General features: G+C 36.8%; 3 protein-coding genes across 3 annotated transcripts in view; 1 reads left to right on the top strand and 2 right to left on the bottom strand.

The window, feature by feature from the left end:
* The window catches only part of LOC117123040 (15-hydroxyprostaglandin dehydrogenase [NAD(+)]-like), an 11,252-nt gene extending 9,869 nt beyond the window's left edge, over positions 1-1,383 (bottom strand). The window contains exons 1-3 of the mRNA XM_033268859.1: positions 906-1,383; positions 395-521; positions 158-264 (exon numbers count right to left, since the gene is read on the bottom strand). Of these exons, the coding sequence (XP_033124750.1) occupies positions 158-264; positions 395-521; positions 906-998 (327 nt within the window). The 5' untranslated portion in view covers positions 999-1,383. The remainder of the gene's footprint in view (positions 1-157; positions 265-394; positions 522-905) is intronic.
* A 4,501-nt stretch (positions 1,384-5,884) lies between these two features.
* Positions 5,885-11,341, bottom strand: LOC117123066 (15-hydroxyprostaglandin dehydrogenase [NAD(+)]-like). The gene is made up of 7 exons (XM_033268886.1): positions 11,110-11,341; positions 9,414-9,540; positions 8,819-8,925; positions 8,228-8,324; positions 7,517-7,593; positions 6,930-7,075; positions 5,885-6,297 (listed from the first exon to the last, which is right to left on the bottom strand). The coding sequence occupies exons 1-7, from the start codon at positions 11,200-11,202 to the stop codon at positions 6,177-6,179; spliced, it is 768 nt and encodes a 255-aa protein (XP_033124777.1). The 5' UTR covers positions 11,203-11,341; the 3' UTR covers positions 5,885-6,176.
* A 658-nt stretch (positions 11,342-11,999) lies between these two features.
* LOC117123065 overlaps positions 12,000-15,750 on the top strand; it is a gene marked incomplete at its 3' end in the record, with an annotated part of 24,558 nt that continues 20,807 nt past the window's right edge. The window contains 7 exon segments of the mRNA XM_033268885.1: positions 12,000-12,219; positions 12,763-12,806; positions 12,899-13,116; positions 13,743-13,855; positions 14,453-14,560; positions 14,731-14,797; positions 15,290-15,406. Of these exon segments, the coding sequence (XP_033124776.1) occupies positions 12,035-12,219; positions 12,763-12,806; positions 12,899-13,116; positions 13,743-13,855; positions 14,453-14,560; positions 14,731-14,797; positions 15,290-15,406 (852 nt within the window).

Raw genomic sequence — 15,750 nt, 5'->3', positions numbered from 1 at the left:
GAAATGCGCTCCCCCACCCGCGCCTAGATACACCACTGGTATAATCAGTAAACGTTCTGTAAAACCTCGTTAAGTAAAATTCAATTTTGTAAAACTTAATTCTATAAAACTGAAATTTAACGTAATTAGCCAATTAGTGATGAAGTTAAGTGTTTACCAGATTGACTTCGACCAACTTCTCCCAGTTGTCTTCACCACCAATTCCAGCATTATTACAAACTATATCGATTTGACCAAATCGGTTCTGGACTTCACTAAAAGCTCCTAAAATATTATCAACAAATCAGATCATAATGAGAAAGATAGTTTACAGTAAAGGTTGGATAGCATAAATTTTCATTGAACGCAATAGCAATTTCTCGTCATAGTTTTTTAGCATATATTTTAGTTTTACCTTCAAATTGTTGTTTATCTGTGACGTCACATTGTATAAAATGCACTTTTTCTTCGCCATATTCATTAGCCAGTTGTTTTAAAGTCGCTTCTCCTTTTGTTTTCTGAATATCTAAAATGCCGACACCCTAAAACAAGAACGACATTATAAGATTATATGCTAAAGGTACATCAGTTTCAATGCGATTGAGACAGTAGAGCCTGATTTCCTGAAAATCGCTACACTGCTGTAGTGTTTTCAGTGCGTACTGCATAGGCCTAGCGGTCTCCGACACAATGGGGAAGGTTTCCCGATTTGACCGACCAATCTACATCACCGAAAGCTTTCAGCGATAGCATGTAGCGATTGTATGGAAACCATGCTTAAGAGTAGGTATGCATACAGGACTCACTTCAATTGACCGAAATAGAAAGGATAAGAAAGATACTTGACCTGACCCATGTAGGCACTGGTTTTCTTGCTTTCGTATATTATTTTAATGTGCAATATGCTAAACTGTAGGCCTACATACCTTGATCTGTTTTTTCAACAGCTCTTCAGCAAAAGCCCTTCCAAGACCTTCAGCTGCACCAGTAATCAACGCAACTTTACCGGACAACTCCATGCTAACGTCTCCGCAGTTTCCTTTGAGAGCTTCCACGTAAATTATTCCACTTTATATAACTTTGCTACGCGGTATTAAATTTAACTATGGATATACTTTTTTATGCGCTGGATGAAGTAGAGGTCGATTTTACCTATTATGACTTTTTAAATATTTTAAACACCATTAAACCATGGAGAAACCATAGACAATGTACGCTTAAGAAAGAGGGATGGAACTCCGGACCTGCACAGTTTCGAATACCTATCATCAACTCTCTGCTACCATAATATAGTAGAATTGGAGACGCTTATCGACTGTGGCTCCAGGCAGAGATTTAACAGGTCAATCCTGAGCCTGTCATATCATTACAGGTATCGAAGGCCTGTGTGGCGTAATAAATAATAATTGTGCAGTTAATGATCATTTCCGGCATTCGTATTGTAAACGGATATGGTCTTGATGTCATAAACGAAGCAAATAATTGGAAGCAAATGTGTATTGAATTTAAAAAACAAATATTTTCCGTCATATACCTTTATCAAGTTGGTTACTGTATAAAGTAAGAATATTTATACGGGATCAGGATACATGGATTGATGCGCTACATGAAGACAACAACAGTAGGCCTAAACAATTACTCAGAATTCTTATAATTCAATTAAATTCTTTAATTATTTATTCATCATCAAATAAATTTACAAATAAACAAACTTTTAAAATGTTTTAAAGTGGATAACAGACTGTAAAAGACCTCCAAGAAACTCTATCTAAATGTTTTAACCTTAAACAAACAAACATAGGCTCCCAGCGGAAGAAGGCGTGTATTTCGAGTCGGTCTTGTTAACAGAGGCAGTTAAAGTCAGGCTCCGGAGGAAAAAAAATTGATATGTTGTAGAACTGATTTCTTAGACAGAAAGAAGTTGTTTGATCAAAACTGAGCAACGGTGAATGAGATACAGATTTTTTAATATTTAAAAACTGGGGGAAAAGGTGTAAAAATGGTCGGTAACGCCCCTTTTCCCCCAGTTTTTAAATATTCAAAAATTTGTAGCTCGTTCACCGTTCCCCAGTATTTCGTCAAACAACTTTATTCTGTCTTTAAAAAATCAGTTCTACAACATATCAATTTTTTTTCCTCCGGAGTCTGACTTTAAAGGAGTAAAGGTAACACAATACTATTAAATTTATAATAAACACATGAATAAAATTTATGATAAAATTAATTAAATTTATGAAATTTATAAAGAAATAACAAGATAAAATTTATAACCTGATAGAACGATAAAAATGATAATTAAAATAATGATAAAACCATTTATGAAATATTAAACCGAAATACGTCTGTATAGTCTGTTTTAACGACAAGAGAAATTGTGCCAAATTAAATTCTAGGAGGAGCACTATGAAATGTTTTTGTGGAAAACACATTCCAATCCACCTCTCATTTTGCAAACGAAGACATACTAGTGGCTTTTAAATTTGGATAAAAACTGACATTAGTAAATGTGACCTGTATTGTTTTTGAAGGTGGTTTGGCGCAGCGGGTATTTTGGTTCCCCAACCTCGAGGTCGGTCCCTCGCTGTGCACTTCGCTTGTGTCCTTAAGCAAGGTATTAGGCTGCGCGTTCAACAACTTTCAACAAATTTTATTATGATTTCACTTTAACATTACAGTAATTGTTGGTGCATCCAGAAAATAATACAAATATATTAAAGTACAATATAAAAGTGACTACAGTAGAAACAAAATTACAAAATACTACCACCAACCTCCCACCCCACAATAATTCCCGTTAGTTACATATATTGAGATTAAAGGTACAAAAAATTTAAATTTGTCATACAAATTTGACAATAAATAAATAAGAAAAAAAAAATTAATAATTGCTTCTGGTACCTCGTGGGGTTGTCTGCTACTGCGCCAATATGGCATACGAGCCCAGTGACCAGGGAAAACAAAGCTCTTTGTAACCTAAATGAAAGGTACTATATAAATACTAGTAACAAATAAAAAAACGCTGTATAACAAACTAGAGTGATACCTCCGCCCACATCATAATTACCCCTGTACAAAATTCCCATGCATGTTCTTAAAAAAATAATGAAAACAACCTTCACCAGGGTTCGAATCTGAGACCTGTCGCTTATAAAGCGATCCGATAGCAATTGAGAGCCTTCAATCACACATCTACACCCAAATCTGTCACCAAAATTTATTAATTTCTTCTTTGCAGGGACGTATCCAGGGGTGGGGGGGGGGAGCCGTTGCCCCCCCCCCCCCCCCCCCTTGTACACAGTGTTAAAATTTTAAAGCTTATTCTTGAGCCAATACAAATTCTTTCCTGGGAGCACTCAAAATGAATACTTCTAAAACATGTAAATATGCATCAGTACACGTACATACATAGACCTATTAGAACACATGGGCCTAAGCGTGATTTAAAAAAATCTTAAATCCATAATCTTTTTTTAAGATAGAAATGTGATACTGTGGTTCAATTTCGTTTTTATCCTTTTCCAAGTTTCTTTAAATGTTTGTACTACTAATAATACTACTACTACTAGTAATAATAATAACAATGATGATGATGATGATGATGATGACGATAGTAATAATTGATAATAATATTAATAGCAATAAAAAGTGAAGAAAATTGTGCTAAATGCGAAAAAAGGTTGTGATTTGTTGATCATAATATATACATTTAAAGCTTAGTAAGCTATAGTTAGGCCTAAGTTGTCCTGGGTATTAAGTAGATCCCTAATAAAAGATCATGAGAAATTTGTTGGCGTTTCATTTTGACTATAATGGTGATGTGATGATGATGAATTTTACTACTGTATATAAAAGTGTCCTTTCCGGCCATCTAGAGAGGTACTCTTTCCTCAAATTTTCTCACCTCAGCCATGGTGGGGCTGAGGTGGTTGTGAAATCACGTTTTTGAAGTAGGCCTATGTAAAGTACATAGTCAAATACTGTACAATGTTTTTAAGCTTTGTTTTCTGTGGTATATCACACCATGGAGGTATGATCACACACACATTAATAAGATCTCTATCATAGTTGTCAAAAATCCCTGATAATAGATCATGAAAATTTTTTTGGCGCTTAATTATGACTAATGGTGATGTGATGATGATGAATTTTACTAAAAGTGTCATCTAGAGGTACTATTTCCTCAAAGTTTCTCACATCAGCTCCAACCATGGTGGGGCTGAGGTGGGTGTCGACTCACAAAATGCCCTCCACCTTTCAAAACAGATCTGTGCCCTTCCCTGGGTATGACATTAAACTCCATCGAGTCGGCTCCTGATGTATATCTTAGTGACTGTTGTTTGTTTTTAGGATGTGATCTGGTTTTTCATGTCCATTTTTCGTGATTATGACTATTCTGGACAAAGAATGTTTTGAGCAGAGTTGGAATCAAGGCCCCCTCCCCTTCATTTTTTAAGAAAAAAAAAAGAAAAATATATTCAAGTTGAAGTGCGAGAGTGTAATTTCCGGCCGTCTAGAGATGCCCTAATCATAAATTTTCTTACCTCGGCCCCAACCATGGTGGGGCTGAGGTGAGTCGAATTCCTGGATCTGCCACTGTTGATTTATTATATAAATATTTTTGCGCTTATTATAATGCGTCTATTGCAATTTTCACTTTATCCTCTCAAACAGTCCTAAGAACGTCCAGAGTGCGCTACTTCACAGGGGGATTCGCCCCCTTGACCCCGCCGGGGTCCTACGTAATTCGTATAACGGCTCCCCCCCCCCATTTCAAAATCCTAGCTACGTCCCTGCTTCCTTGTATCTTTCTTCGAAAGTTTCATTCAGAATTGTTGATCAGTATTCGGTACGATAACACGTCAGGTAGGGCAAATCATCACTCCCATACAGTATTTCATATTATGGATCAATCTGTAATTACCGGAGCCAATCAACGGTTAGAAGAGCTAACAAATATAATGCAATGCACACTCTAGCATTTCGTGATAATTGGGAACTAAACGTTTTTTTTTTTTTAATGAAATAATAGGTTTAATAAAAGTGGACCTTTTGGAATTTGGGGGGAGCATCCGCACCCTCTGCATCCCTACGGACCTGTTGTTGTTGAATAGTGTATTCTTTACGGGTTCCAGAGTAAACCTATAGTAAGCCTGCAGCAAAGAACGTTATCTGTAAAATAAAAGTCCGCGATTAATATTCCAAACGAAACAATCGGCAAAACCTGCGACATACTTACATTTTCAGTAACTATTGTTATTATAAGCATATCACGCCTAATATTGTTTGTTTTAAATATAGGCCTAAGTCTACTATTGGTACGCAACTGGAAATGCATGCTATTTCTTACGTTTCCTTACATTTAAAACCTTTGTACCTGTGTCAATTCACATGGACGGTCACTTAAGTTTACCCTGACAACAAAGCTCGGCGCCGTGAAAGCTAAGTGACAAAGGTCAAGTATGCTGAAGTTAATGGTTTGGTTAGTTGATTTTATTAAAAAAAAAAACTAACCTTTAATATCTGCTTCTTCAACAGTTCTTGTGCGAAAACATTTCCAAACCATCGGCAGCACCAGTTATCAACGCTACCTTTCCTTTGAAAGGTAGCCTGAGAGTAATATGAACGCAACATTCATATTACTCTCAGGCTACCGTTCATTTACTTCTTGCCTAAGCCAGGGATTTGTTATTTAACAATAACATTGAATAAGATGTCCTTGTTTGAAGTTATGAACGAAAATACTAGTACAGGGCACTGCACCGTACATGAGAAAGTTCATTTTAGGGGAGAGTACAGCCGTTTTAGTGCACTTCAAAAGTACTGTACAAAAATATAACATGGTTTCCAATACTTTGAGCTATTATGTAAATAAACACAATAAATAATAGGTATAATAACAACACAATAACATGCTGAAATGCTGTCATTTATTCCATGCTCATAGTTTGATTCAGTTATGGTTCAATCTATACTATCGGTAATTTTATGACACGCCACACGTCACATTGATCTTATCTGTATAGTACTGTTCAGAAAGACAACTATCGAATTGAACAATGTGGACATTTTTTTAAACAATTTATATTTGTATTTCAGTAAATTTATGACACGCTACACGTCACATTGATCATATCTGTATAGTACTGTTCAGAAAGACAACTATCGAATTGAACAATGTGGACATTTTTTTTAACAATTTATATTTGTATTTCTTTGTATTTTTGGAGGTCTATTCCGTTAGCATCTGTTACGCGCATGACTTGGCCAGTATGATCTTCTTCAATCAACTTCATAAACGCCTCTGCGACAATAGATACTCTGAAAGATAAAATAAAATAATAATAACAAGAGCACTCATTAGAGAGCATATTTCCACCGCCAAATTAAAAACTACAATCTACTTTTAAAAAATTACACCAACACGAAAGTTTCATTTAGATAAGTTGTTTAGTTTTTGAGATATCTGATCTGCGACGTTATTCTTTGAATGGTCCATAATCGACCCCATAATGTAATCACTTGACATTTCGAACGCCTGTTATTGTATCAGTTGTACACCTGTAAATTCCTGACATGATCTGTTTTAACTTACTGGCAAGTTTTATGCTTATAGCTGACAAACAAAATACAACCCCTGAGTTGTGGACCACTTTCGAAAGATTTTGAGCGTCGCCCCACCACACCCACTTTTGGGGGTGCTACCGTGGTGGTACAAAAGGATCTGCATTATTTGATGAAGAAAGAATGTGAGGTGAAGGATTCAAAAGGCGGGCGTGGGAAGCTGTATCGTGCCCCTCTAAATTTTCAAAATGAAAAATAAAATATAGAGGAAAAAAAGAGAATTAAATTTTAAGTCTGAGAGTGCCATTTATGGCCATGTAGAGGTGTCATTGGAGTGTACCCACATTATCTAATTTGACGACTATTGAACTACATAAACGTCAACTTACGGTAGAATTCTGAATTTACTAATTGATTTTGTTAAATCTTCCTTGGTTACTCCATACGGTCGCGAGAGTTTGATGATAGCAGTATCAGCAAATGACGGACAGAGAGCATTAACTCGTATACTGTTTGTCCTGATCGTCGGGTTACCCTAATGGGGAAAATAAAGAAATAATAAAAAAAAAATTTAAATTATGAAAATCTGTCGTATTTTTTGTATCATTATCTCTGTATCAGCCTTTACCATCATAACGAATACATTTATGTGATGTTTTGCTAGTGAAAAGATTGCCGATGAATTCATCTGTGCTTTTTGTGATGAGCTATCATCAATGCAGATGCAACTTCTTATGAAATCTTCAACATCCATTATCTGCTTGGGGAGAGCTGGGGGGGGGGGAGCCCAAAGCCTGGGCCTTACACATTTTAACACATTTTAACTGTAATTCCTTGACGAATGTTTTAGTGCAAGTGCTACGAAGCATAAGGGGAAATAGATACAGTACTGATAATTGCTTGGAAAGGGCATATTCCTGTTGATAATGGGGGCTCTGATGGGATACTGTAATATTATTAAAATAAAATAACCTACCGCTAGACTTCGGCTTAAACCCACTACTGCATGTTTTGTGGCAGCATAAACAGGTGAGAATGGTACAGATACAATTCCTGTAAAATAATCCGTGTTTGCGAATAACAAAAGTGAAATATAATAAACATATTTGCCCACTTGCTTCTAGTTTTTCAAGTGGGCCAATGTGTATATTTTTATTTCACCTTTGCGAATAACAAAGAAAGTGACTACGATTATGAGGATAATGAAATGTAAAAGCATAAGTTTAGTGATGTGAAAGATTTCAATGATTCAAAATCCCTGACATTTTAAACATGTCATTGCAGACTCTGACCTGATATCGCACATGATGCGATGTTTTGTAAAAAGAAGTTGGTCAGAAGATCGTACGTTTGTGTTGTAGGGGAATGGAACTGTCCTTACGACGAAAGCCGTCTAATCAAGCTCTATAGAATAGCCGACCATATATGTGAGAAAATATATGGGGATATGAAGATGGGGCCAATTCATTACGCACTTTGAATGCGAGAACCCATTTTGCATGTTATTCTTGCTTGTAATGCAAGACATTGAAGATGTTCCAGAAGTATATGTTCATATGTTATGGTTGCTTGGTTCTGGTAAATAGTCTTGCACCCCAGTCAAAGGAACATGTATAAACTCTTTTTTTTATGAAATTGTCCATTTTTATTTAATGATCGATATGATTACTTGAGGCAGGTCACTTACCAGCCATTGAAGCGACATTTACAATAACACCTCCTGTGCCACCATTTGCTTTACTCATATACTCAGTTGCCAAGTGACTCCCTCTAATAACTGCTGTCTAAAAAATATGAAATACAATAATATCACTCATAGACCTTCAACAAAAAGTTCCTTTTTCAGTTGTATGAATAAAGTGTCTCTGGCAGGATTTGAACCAGCCTTTTGCTATAAAGGCGAGTGTCATACCATTAGACCACAACGACCTATAGGCTAATAATGGTAGGTGCAGATCTAAACCTCACTCTCATACAAATTAAAATTTAACCCCCAGATACAATATGTGTCAGCGTAAAAAGAAAATGTCTGGAGTTAGAGGCTAGATCTGTGCCTCTATTCTACTCTGTCTAGGGTGTGAGAGAGGCTGATGGTTCAAATCCTGCCAAAGACACTTCGTTCATACAATTGAAAAGGGAACTTTCATTGAAGGGCTATATGCTTACAACACACAGTATGTCATCGCATGTTCCTATTCAAGCACTGTTATTATGATTTATCTTTTGTTTATTCATGACAATTCTATAAAACATAATTTATGTCTATACTGTACTGTACCAGATTAATTTCGACCATCTTCTCCCAGTTCTCTTCATCACCAATTCCAGCATTGTTACAAACTATATCGATTTGTCCAAATCGGTTCTTGACTTCACTGAAAGCTCCTAAAACATTATACATTTAGTCAACAATAACAAAGCAATGAGAAAGACTAACGAAGAATGTGTGTTACGTCATGGTACCATGTGATACTGCTTGTTTCATCAACCTACCAAGCGGCAGATAAGCTTAATGCCTCGATAAGCCACACTCCCCACTGATTTTAACTGAGCAGGGGTGGTACCAAGATTTTCCCGAAGGAGGGTCCCATGTCCCCGACAGGGGAGGGGCAGCTTTCCCCAATAGGGGACTACCCCCAGCCAATAGCACCACCCCTGCAACAGACACTAACAGAATCTAATAATTTCCAATTAAAAATGTTTTAAAAACACTTAAATATATTAGTTATCCAATGTAAAATAAATTGCAAATATAAATTTTCATGGCAGAAATATAGATTAAATGCTGCAAAAAGGTTGAAGGGTGTCAGTTAAAAATCTATGGCTCAGTGTACCGCTGCTGAAATTGATGCAGTGTTTTAATGGTGTTTTACCTTCAAACTGTTGTTTATCGGTGACGTCACACTGTATGAAGGACAATTTTTCATCACCATATTCATTGGCCAGTTCTTTTAATGTTGCTTCCCCTTTTGTTCGCTGAACATCTAAAATGCCGACAGCCTGAATATAATTAAAATACACACTTACATATTCCTCCACTTTAACGTAAAAAATGTCTCCGGCAAGATTCGAACCTACAACCTCTCCCTGACAAGCCGAGCATCATACCTCTAGACCACGAAGGCCTATCGGTGTAGTAACAGATCCGGCCAGACAAACACAACTGATATAGACCTTGCAAAGTGGGGCTGTGATAAGAACTTTTCGTTCCTGAATTTGAGTACCCTGTTTCTATCATTTACGGTACCTATTTGCCTATATGTATATAAAGACCTAGAAATACATCAATATAGATATATAGGGGAATTCCCCCTTCCATCGAACCTGAATCGTTCATTGCGTCTCACGACCGGATGGATATTTTGCAGGGACGACTTTTCTGAGTATGAATGATGTCTAAAATGTTCTTAACTTATTCATACGTGTTCATCCTCATACCCAAATAATAGAGCACAAAACAGCTTTTTGGAAAAGGAAATGACAAAGGTTGTTAAGCCTATCAGACAATGCACAATACGTAGGGTTTATGCATGGAGTTTCGTTTCCAGGCTTATATGATTATACTATACAAATTATGCCTACTTAAGCATGCAAGATCATTCTGAAACAGCCTGTAGAGAATAATATTTTGACCTGTCCTTTATAAAGGTACATGAAACAAGTTCTTGTAATCAGTGGCAGCTCTAGGATATATTTTCTGGGGGGGGGGGGAAGGGCTGAGCTGTCTGACAGTGGGCACTTGACCTTGTAGGCCTGAGCTGGGGGAAGGGTTCGAGAAGGGAGTTCCCCTCCCAAATGAGGTTTTTTTTTTAAGAATAGGAACCGCTCTGGATGGCACAAATGACACTCTCGTACTGTGACAGATATGTGTTGGTGTGGGCTAATTTTTATATCTTTTTTACTCCCCGACGAGCTCTGTCCAATGAGGGGGCTTGACCTGTGTGCTGTGTGGTGGGGGGACTTCTGAGCCTCCGCTGGCGACGCCACTGCTCGTAATCTTGAAACCTCCGATGAGATTCTAGTGGCCCTAACGCCCGCTCATATCAATCAGCCAGGTGATTCTAGTGGGCCTAAAGGCAGCCCATTCGAAATTTTATTAATTAATCAATCAGCAGGGTACCCATATAGCCTGGGTTTCAAAACTTTTTTGTTACTCACTCTTTATTGCACTTAGTGCGCGCCATACCTAATTTAATTTCTTTTTTGTTTTCGGATTATTCCATCACTAAATTAACTTTCTCGTTGGTGGCGCTGTCCAGAATGAAAAAAAAAATACAGTAAGGACTTGTGTGTGGTCTAGATAATCCTAAATTTCCTCATCGGCCGCTAAAACCTACCAAAAAGCACACGTATTACCACTATGTATTGGGTGGAGTTGAGTTTTAGTAATATATATCATTTTGTTGAGCCATCAATGTTGTAAAGTCGTTAAGTAGTATTCAATAAATGGACGCATACTGTACAACCAGCAGTAAGTAGGGCCTACTCTACCAGTATATATTTACACAAGATTCAAGGTCTGGGCCACCGTGGGTTGAGGTTGGGGATTATCCCCCTGTAAAAACGAACCTTGATCTGCTTCTTTAAAAGTGCTTGTGTAAAAGCTTTTCCAAATCCCTCGGCAGCACCGGTGATTAACGCCACTTTGCCTGCAACATTCATAATGACCGTCTATCAGTTACTTTATTATGTCAGTTGCTGTAACAGTGACACCTTCTTTTATTTAATAGGTCAAATTGAACACCGTCCAGGGTAGAGGGCAGGCATAAGGTTCATGCGATCTTCGGACCGAGAACGCCTCGCGTTATTCGCAAACAGTATACTTTAGACGGTCATGACCATCGGGGATTCCCCTTTACTCTTCGGAAATATTTCAATTCATTTTATTTGGCCCTGTGATTGCCAACCTTAATTAATTTTCGATTTATTTGCTACCTTCAATTCGCTACAAGTCGAATTCCCCCCCCCCCCAGGGTCGTCATAAAATAGCCTTTAGTGAACCAGACACCTATTTTGAGCCTAGGAGTAAAACATATAGGCCTAATCATTGTGCAGTCAACTCAAACTTAAATAAATTTATTTAAGTACTTGAAACGTAAACATATAAAAATAAAATAATTATTGAAATTAACATATATTTAATACTTTATTAGAATAATTATAACTAAATTTATAAACGAAATTGAATTTCATTAAGAGATATTATGTTCAATTGAAAATGGCAGCCTACATTGGGTAACAGGGTTTCGGGTAACAAATAAATAAGTGTTTGTTGTCCAGGCTCGTGTCTTAAAATTTAACAAAACCGGTAGTATATAAGCGGAGACTGACAGATGTTGTGTTCATCTATGCACGTTATTAAATAATGGAATTATAGGAAAATTATACTGTATAGGCCTAGAGGCCCTACATGCCCAGGCCTACTAGGCCTAGCCAAGGTAAGCTAAGTAAGCCTAGCTAGGCCTAGGCTCTCTATATAGGCCTATTATATAATATGGAGTCGATCGGTAATCGGCTTCGAAGCTTCGGCCTTCGAGATCTTGTTGTGCTGCTAACGTGTTTGTTGGGCGCATATTTACTACGTGTGCGAGATAAGTATCGGCTTCATCCAGCCTGGCGCATGGAAAGCGATTTTTCCCATTTGTCAAACAACCAGTTTTCTCGGAATTGGGAGAAGTTGTAAGTATAGTATAATTCAGCATATTAAAGATTGTACTTTTCCCAGGTAGGCTAGGCCTCAGCCTCCTGACAGTGATGATTGTATCTTAATTCTTATAAATACTGAAGATGGAGAAATGAACATATAGGCCTTGTCCTACAAAGTTTGCTTAAACTTACTAACTTACAGTATTTATTAATAAGGTTAGGATTGGAGTACACCTCATTGTGTTACTATTGTTAAAACTGCAAACAAATTATAGATATGTACAATAATCACTGCTTATATTTCTTACATGGATCATTGCAGAGTAATGTTAAAAAGTATAACATTATTTTCCTTCTTTACCGTACATTTAAACCTATCATACTATATATATTTTGCCAACTATAATAGGTCATGACCTCTACTAGTTTTGGGATTTCTGATTGTTTCAATTGTTTCCATTGTTTTTTGTCTCACTGAACAGTTTAGTTTTGTTGTCTTCTTCTGTATACTATACATAATTTGAGGGTTTGTTACCAAAGTTTTTAGTTAAATTTTGTTTCCTATTCAAATTTCAGACCAAACCCCAAAATCACAGACATTGAAAGTGATGGACATAATGGTAAGTTGGTACTATTTCAGATAAGTGTTATCCAAATCTTTGATGAATAAAAAAGTTGAATACAAAAATTACATTTTTTTTTCTCTCCGCAGAAATTGTAATCGCTACACATACAAATCTGCCAAGGCTGAAAATTCTCAAACTACCCGACCTAGATAACTCATCATCCAAGATTTTGCCTTTCATACTTGAACAAAGTTCCGTTTCACTTATAAGTAAAGACGATCAGAACCTGGACTACAAACGTCCGGTCCTGATTGAGGTGGGTTTCTTGGAGCCATATAAGTCTGTGGTTCAAATTCGAAAACAAGTAAGTAACAAGGCTTTTTAGCCATAGCTTGCCTAATGGTTTGCTGCGACATAAAAAATAGCACTTGATATTTTAGGGGTCTCAAGTTGGAGGGTGTTGGTGTAGGTGCTCAAATAAGCGATGCGGCGCTTATAAAATTTTTGAAAGCTTCAGTGCGGCGCTTAATCGAGAGCAGTGCTTATAAAAAAATATTGGCGTGGCGCTTTCCATGCTACCTATTTCACGTATTCCTGTAGTTTGGTAGGCTTATCGTAGTTGCTAAGTCATCGTAAATTAACGTTTATAAAGAAATGCTTGTCTTTATTGTTATTTATTCATTTTAACACTATTTAAAACCCTGTGTCTCAAAGTGTTTCATTACACACAGGGTAATATAACCGCGGCGCTTATTCGAGGGCGGCGCTTAACAAAAAAAAATCATGTTTGGTGCGGCTCTTATTTGAGAGTGGTGCTTATTCGAGCATTTATGGTATTAATATTAAATTTAAAAATGTGAGTTTTATTTGCATATTATTGTATTTCTTTAAAAAAGTTTGTTCATGCAGAATATCCTATAAGATTTAATTTATACTAATATTATTGTAATATAATAATATTTATTATCCCATTGTCCTTTTATTTTTCAGGTGGTGGTTGTTCTTCTTGCTGATACTACTGTTTTATGTTTTGATTACAAATTAAGGTTATTGTGGAAAAAACAACTCAATACATACCTTGACTACACTAAATACTATGTCAAGTAAGTTCAAAATTGTTATGCTTTTTTTTAATAATCATTTTATACTACATTTATTCATTTAAAGATATTTTAACCTTTTCTATTTATTTATTTTTTATTTATTTATTTTTTCTTTGTATATACTGTGTTCAAACTGAGCCTACTGTGGTTTGCAATGTGGCTGTTTACATTTTGTACCCACTGTGTATGTCACATGACCAGTAATAGCTGGAGGCGCCGATTCAGTCTATTTTGACCGATGCATCTCTTTTTCCTTTGCTTGATTGAATTTGCTACCTTTAGATGTGTTTCACCGACTCTTTCTAAAACATCCTTGTTGCTAACCCTGTCCATCCACTTGATGTTAGCCATTCTTCTCCACAACCACATCTCACATGCATCTATCCATTTACTGTCAGCCTTTCTCCAGGTCCATGTCTCTGATCCATATAGCAATACACTCCAGATTAAGGACCGAACCAATCTCTTTTTCAATTGAAGACAAAGACCACCAGTAAATAGCGATTTATTCTTTTCAAACACCGTCTTTGCCATGCCTATTCTTGCTCTAATGTTGTTGTTCCTTGTAATGTTTGCAACATTTCTTTATGTCATCAGAGAAGCTGCTATTTTGATATCATCGCATGAGCTCAGTCCAGACGATGGTGGTTTGGTTGTCGTTGGTTACAGTCTTGGTGATAGGCACCATTTTCAGCAGACCGCAAGGTCAGTCTATTAGCTAGTTACACGGTAACGTATGGATACATTAATGTAGGCTATAATATTCCTGCTGATAAAGGCCAGAGAAGGGATCAGAAATAATAATTGTTACATTTTGTGCCAGTACTTATCATGTATAGAAATAATATAATTAAAATGCTTTAATTTTTTTTTAGGCACAGTCAAGAAAAACCAAGTAAGCCTTTAGATAATATTTTTGACAAGACACCAGATGAACGAATGGTGAGACTTATTGATATTTATTTGCCTCTCCAAATGAGCAAGTCTCTAGAGAGGCTTTTGATGTTTATTTTGGGACAGTGGTGTGGGCGATCAGACGTCAATTCAAGATTCTTTATGCGCCTTCCGGTATAATTTAACAGCCGACCAGTAAAAAGTGTGTGTTGATAAAGAAAAATACCACTGATTTTACTTAGGTGGCCTAGGCTGGCCTTCTTTCCACAAATAAACAGCATTCCAGGCCTAAGCTATTGTACACACTGTTGATTTTTCAAGTCATTTAACCCCCACCTGAGTGATCTAATGTCTCGCGCTGTGCGCTCGACTGGCGTTTATGGACGTATTTACTGTAAACAAATTTTGATTGGGAGAACACTAAGTACTCACTTGTGTTGGTGGTGGTTTCCAAGATGAAAATATCTCTAATTTACTTCAAATTGCTATCTGTGATGTGTTTTATTATACAATGTGGACAATAACATTTTTGTATTGCAGGAAGAACTTGTAGTTGAAAATCTTGATCATTTTACGTTGTTTGGTCTTGCTGGAAAAGATGGAAAGGAAGGATTACATCATCGTCCTGGCGATTTTGAGGCTTTGCCAGAAGAAACGGTTTGTAACTTCAACATTGTTGACTGAAAAAAATTGTTGTAGTTGATATTGAAATTTATGTTTTATAACTGATTATTGATTTCATATTTCTAGTGATGATAATAAGGCAAGCCTGTATAGTAGCCAGGGGGGTTCGTTGGGTTCGAACGAACCCCCCCTTTTCATGAAGTGCCCTTTCAAGAAATGCTGGCTAGCCTACACTTTAGACCTAGCCTAGAGCCTATCATCATTAAAAGTCCTACTTTAATACCCGATTGTTAGGCCTACCTAGTAACATAAAAAAATTCAGGCCCCGAAACCTTGACTCAGAAATACCGGGATGGTGTCCGGCGGGGGATAGTTTC

Source organism: Anneissia japonica, unplaced genomic scaffold, assembly GCF_011630105.1.
Source record: "Anneissia japonica isolate Jap-2015-1 unplaced genomic scaffold, ASM1163010v1 scaffold2999_len715162_cov194, whole genome shotgun sequence".
NCBI classification, from domain to species: Eukaryota; Metazoa; Echinodermata; class Crinoidea; order Comatulida; family Comatulidae; genus Anneissia; species Anneissia japonica.
Note: the sequence above shows the minus strand (reverse complement) of the source record. Positions and strands in the feature narration are given on the sequence as shown.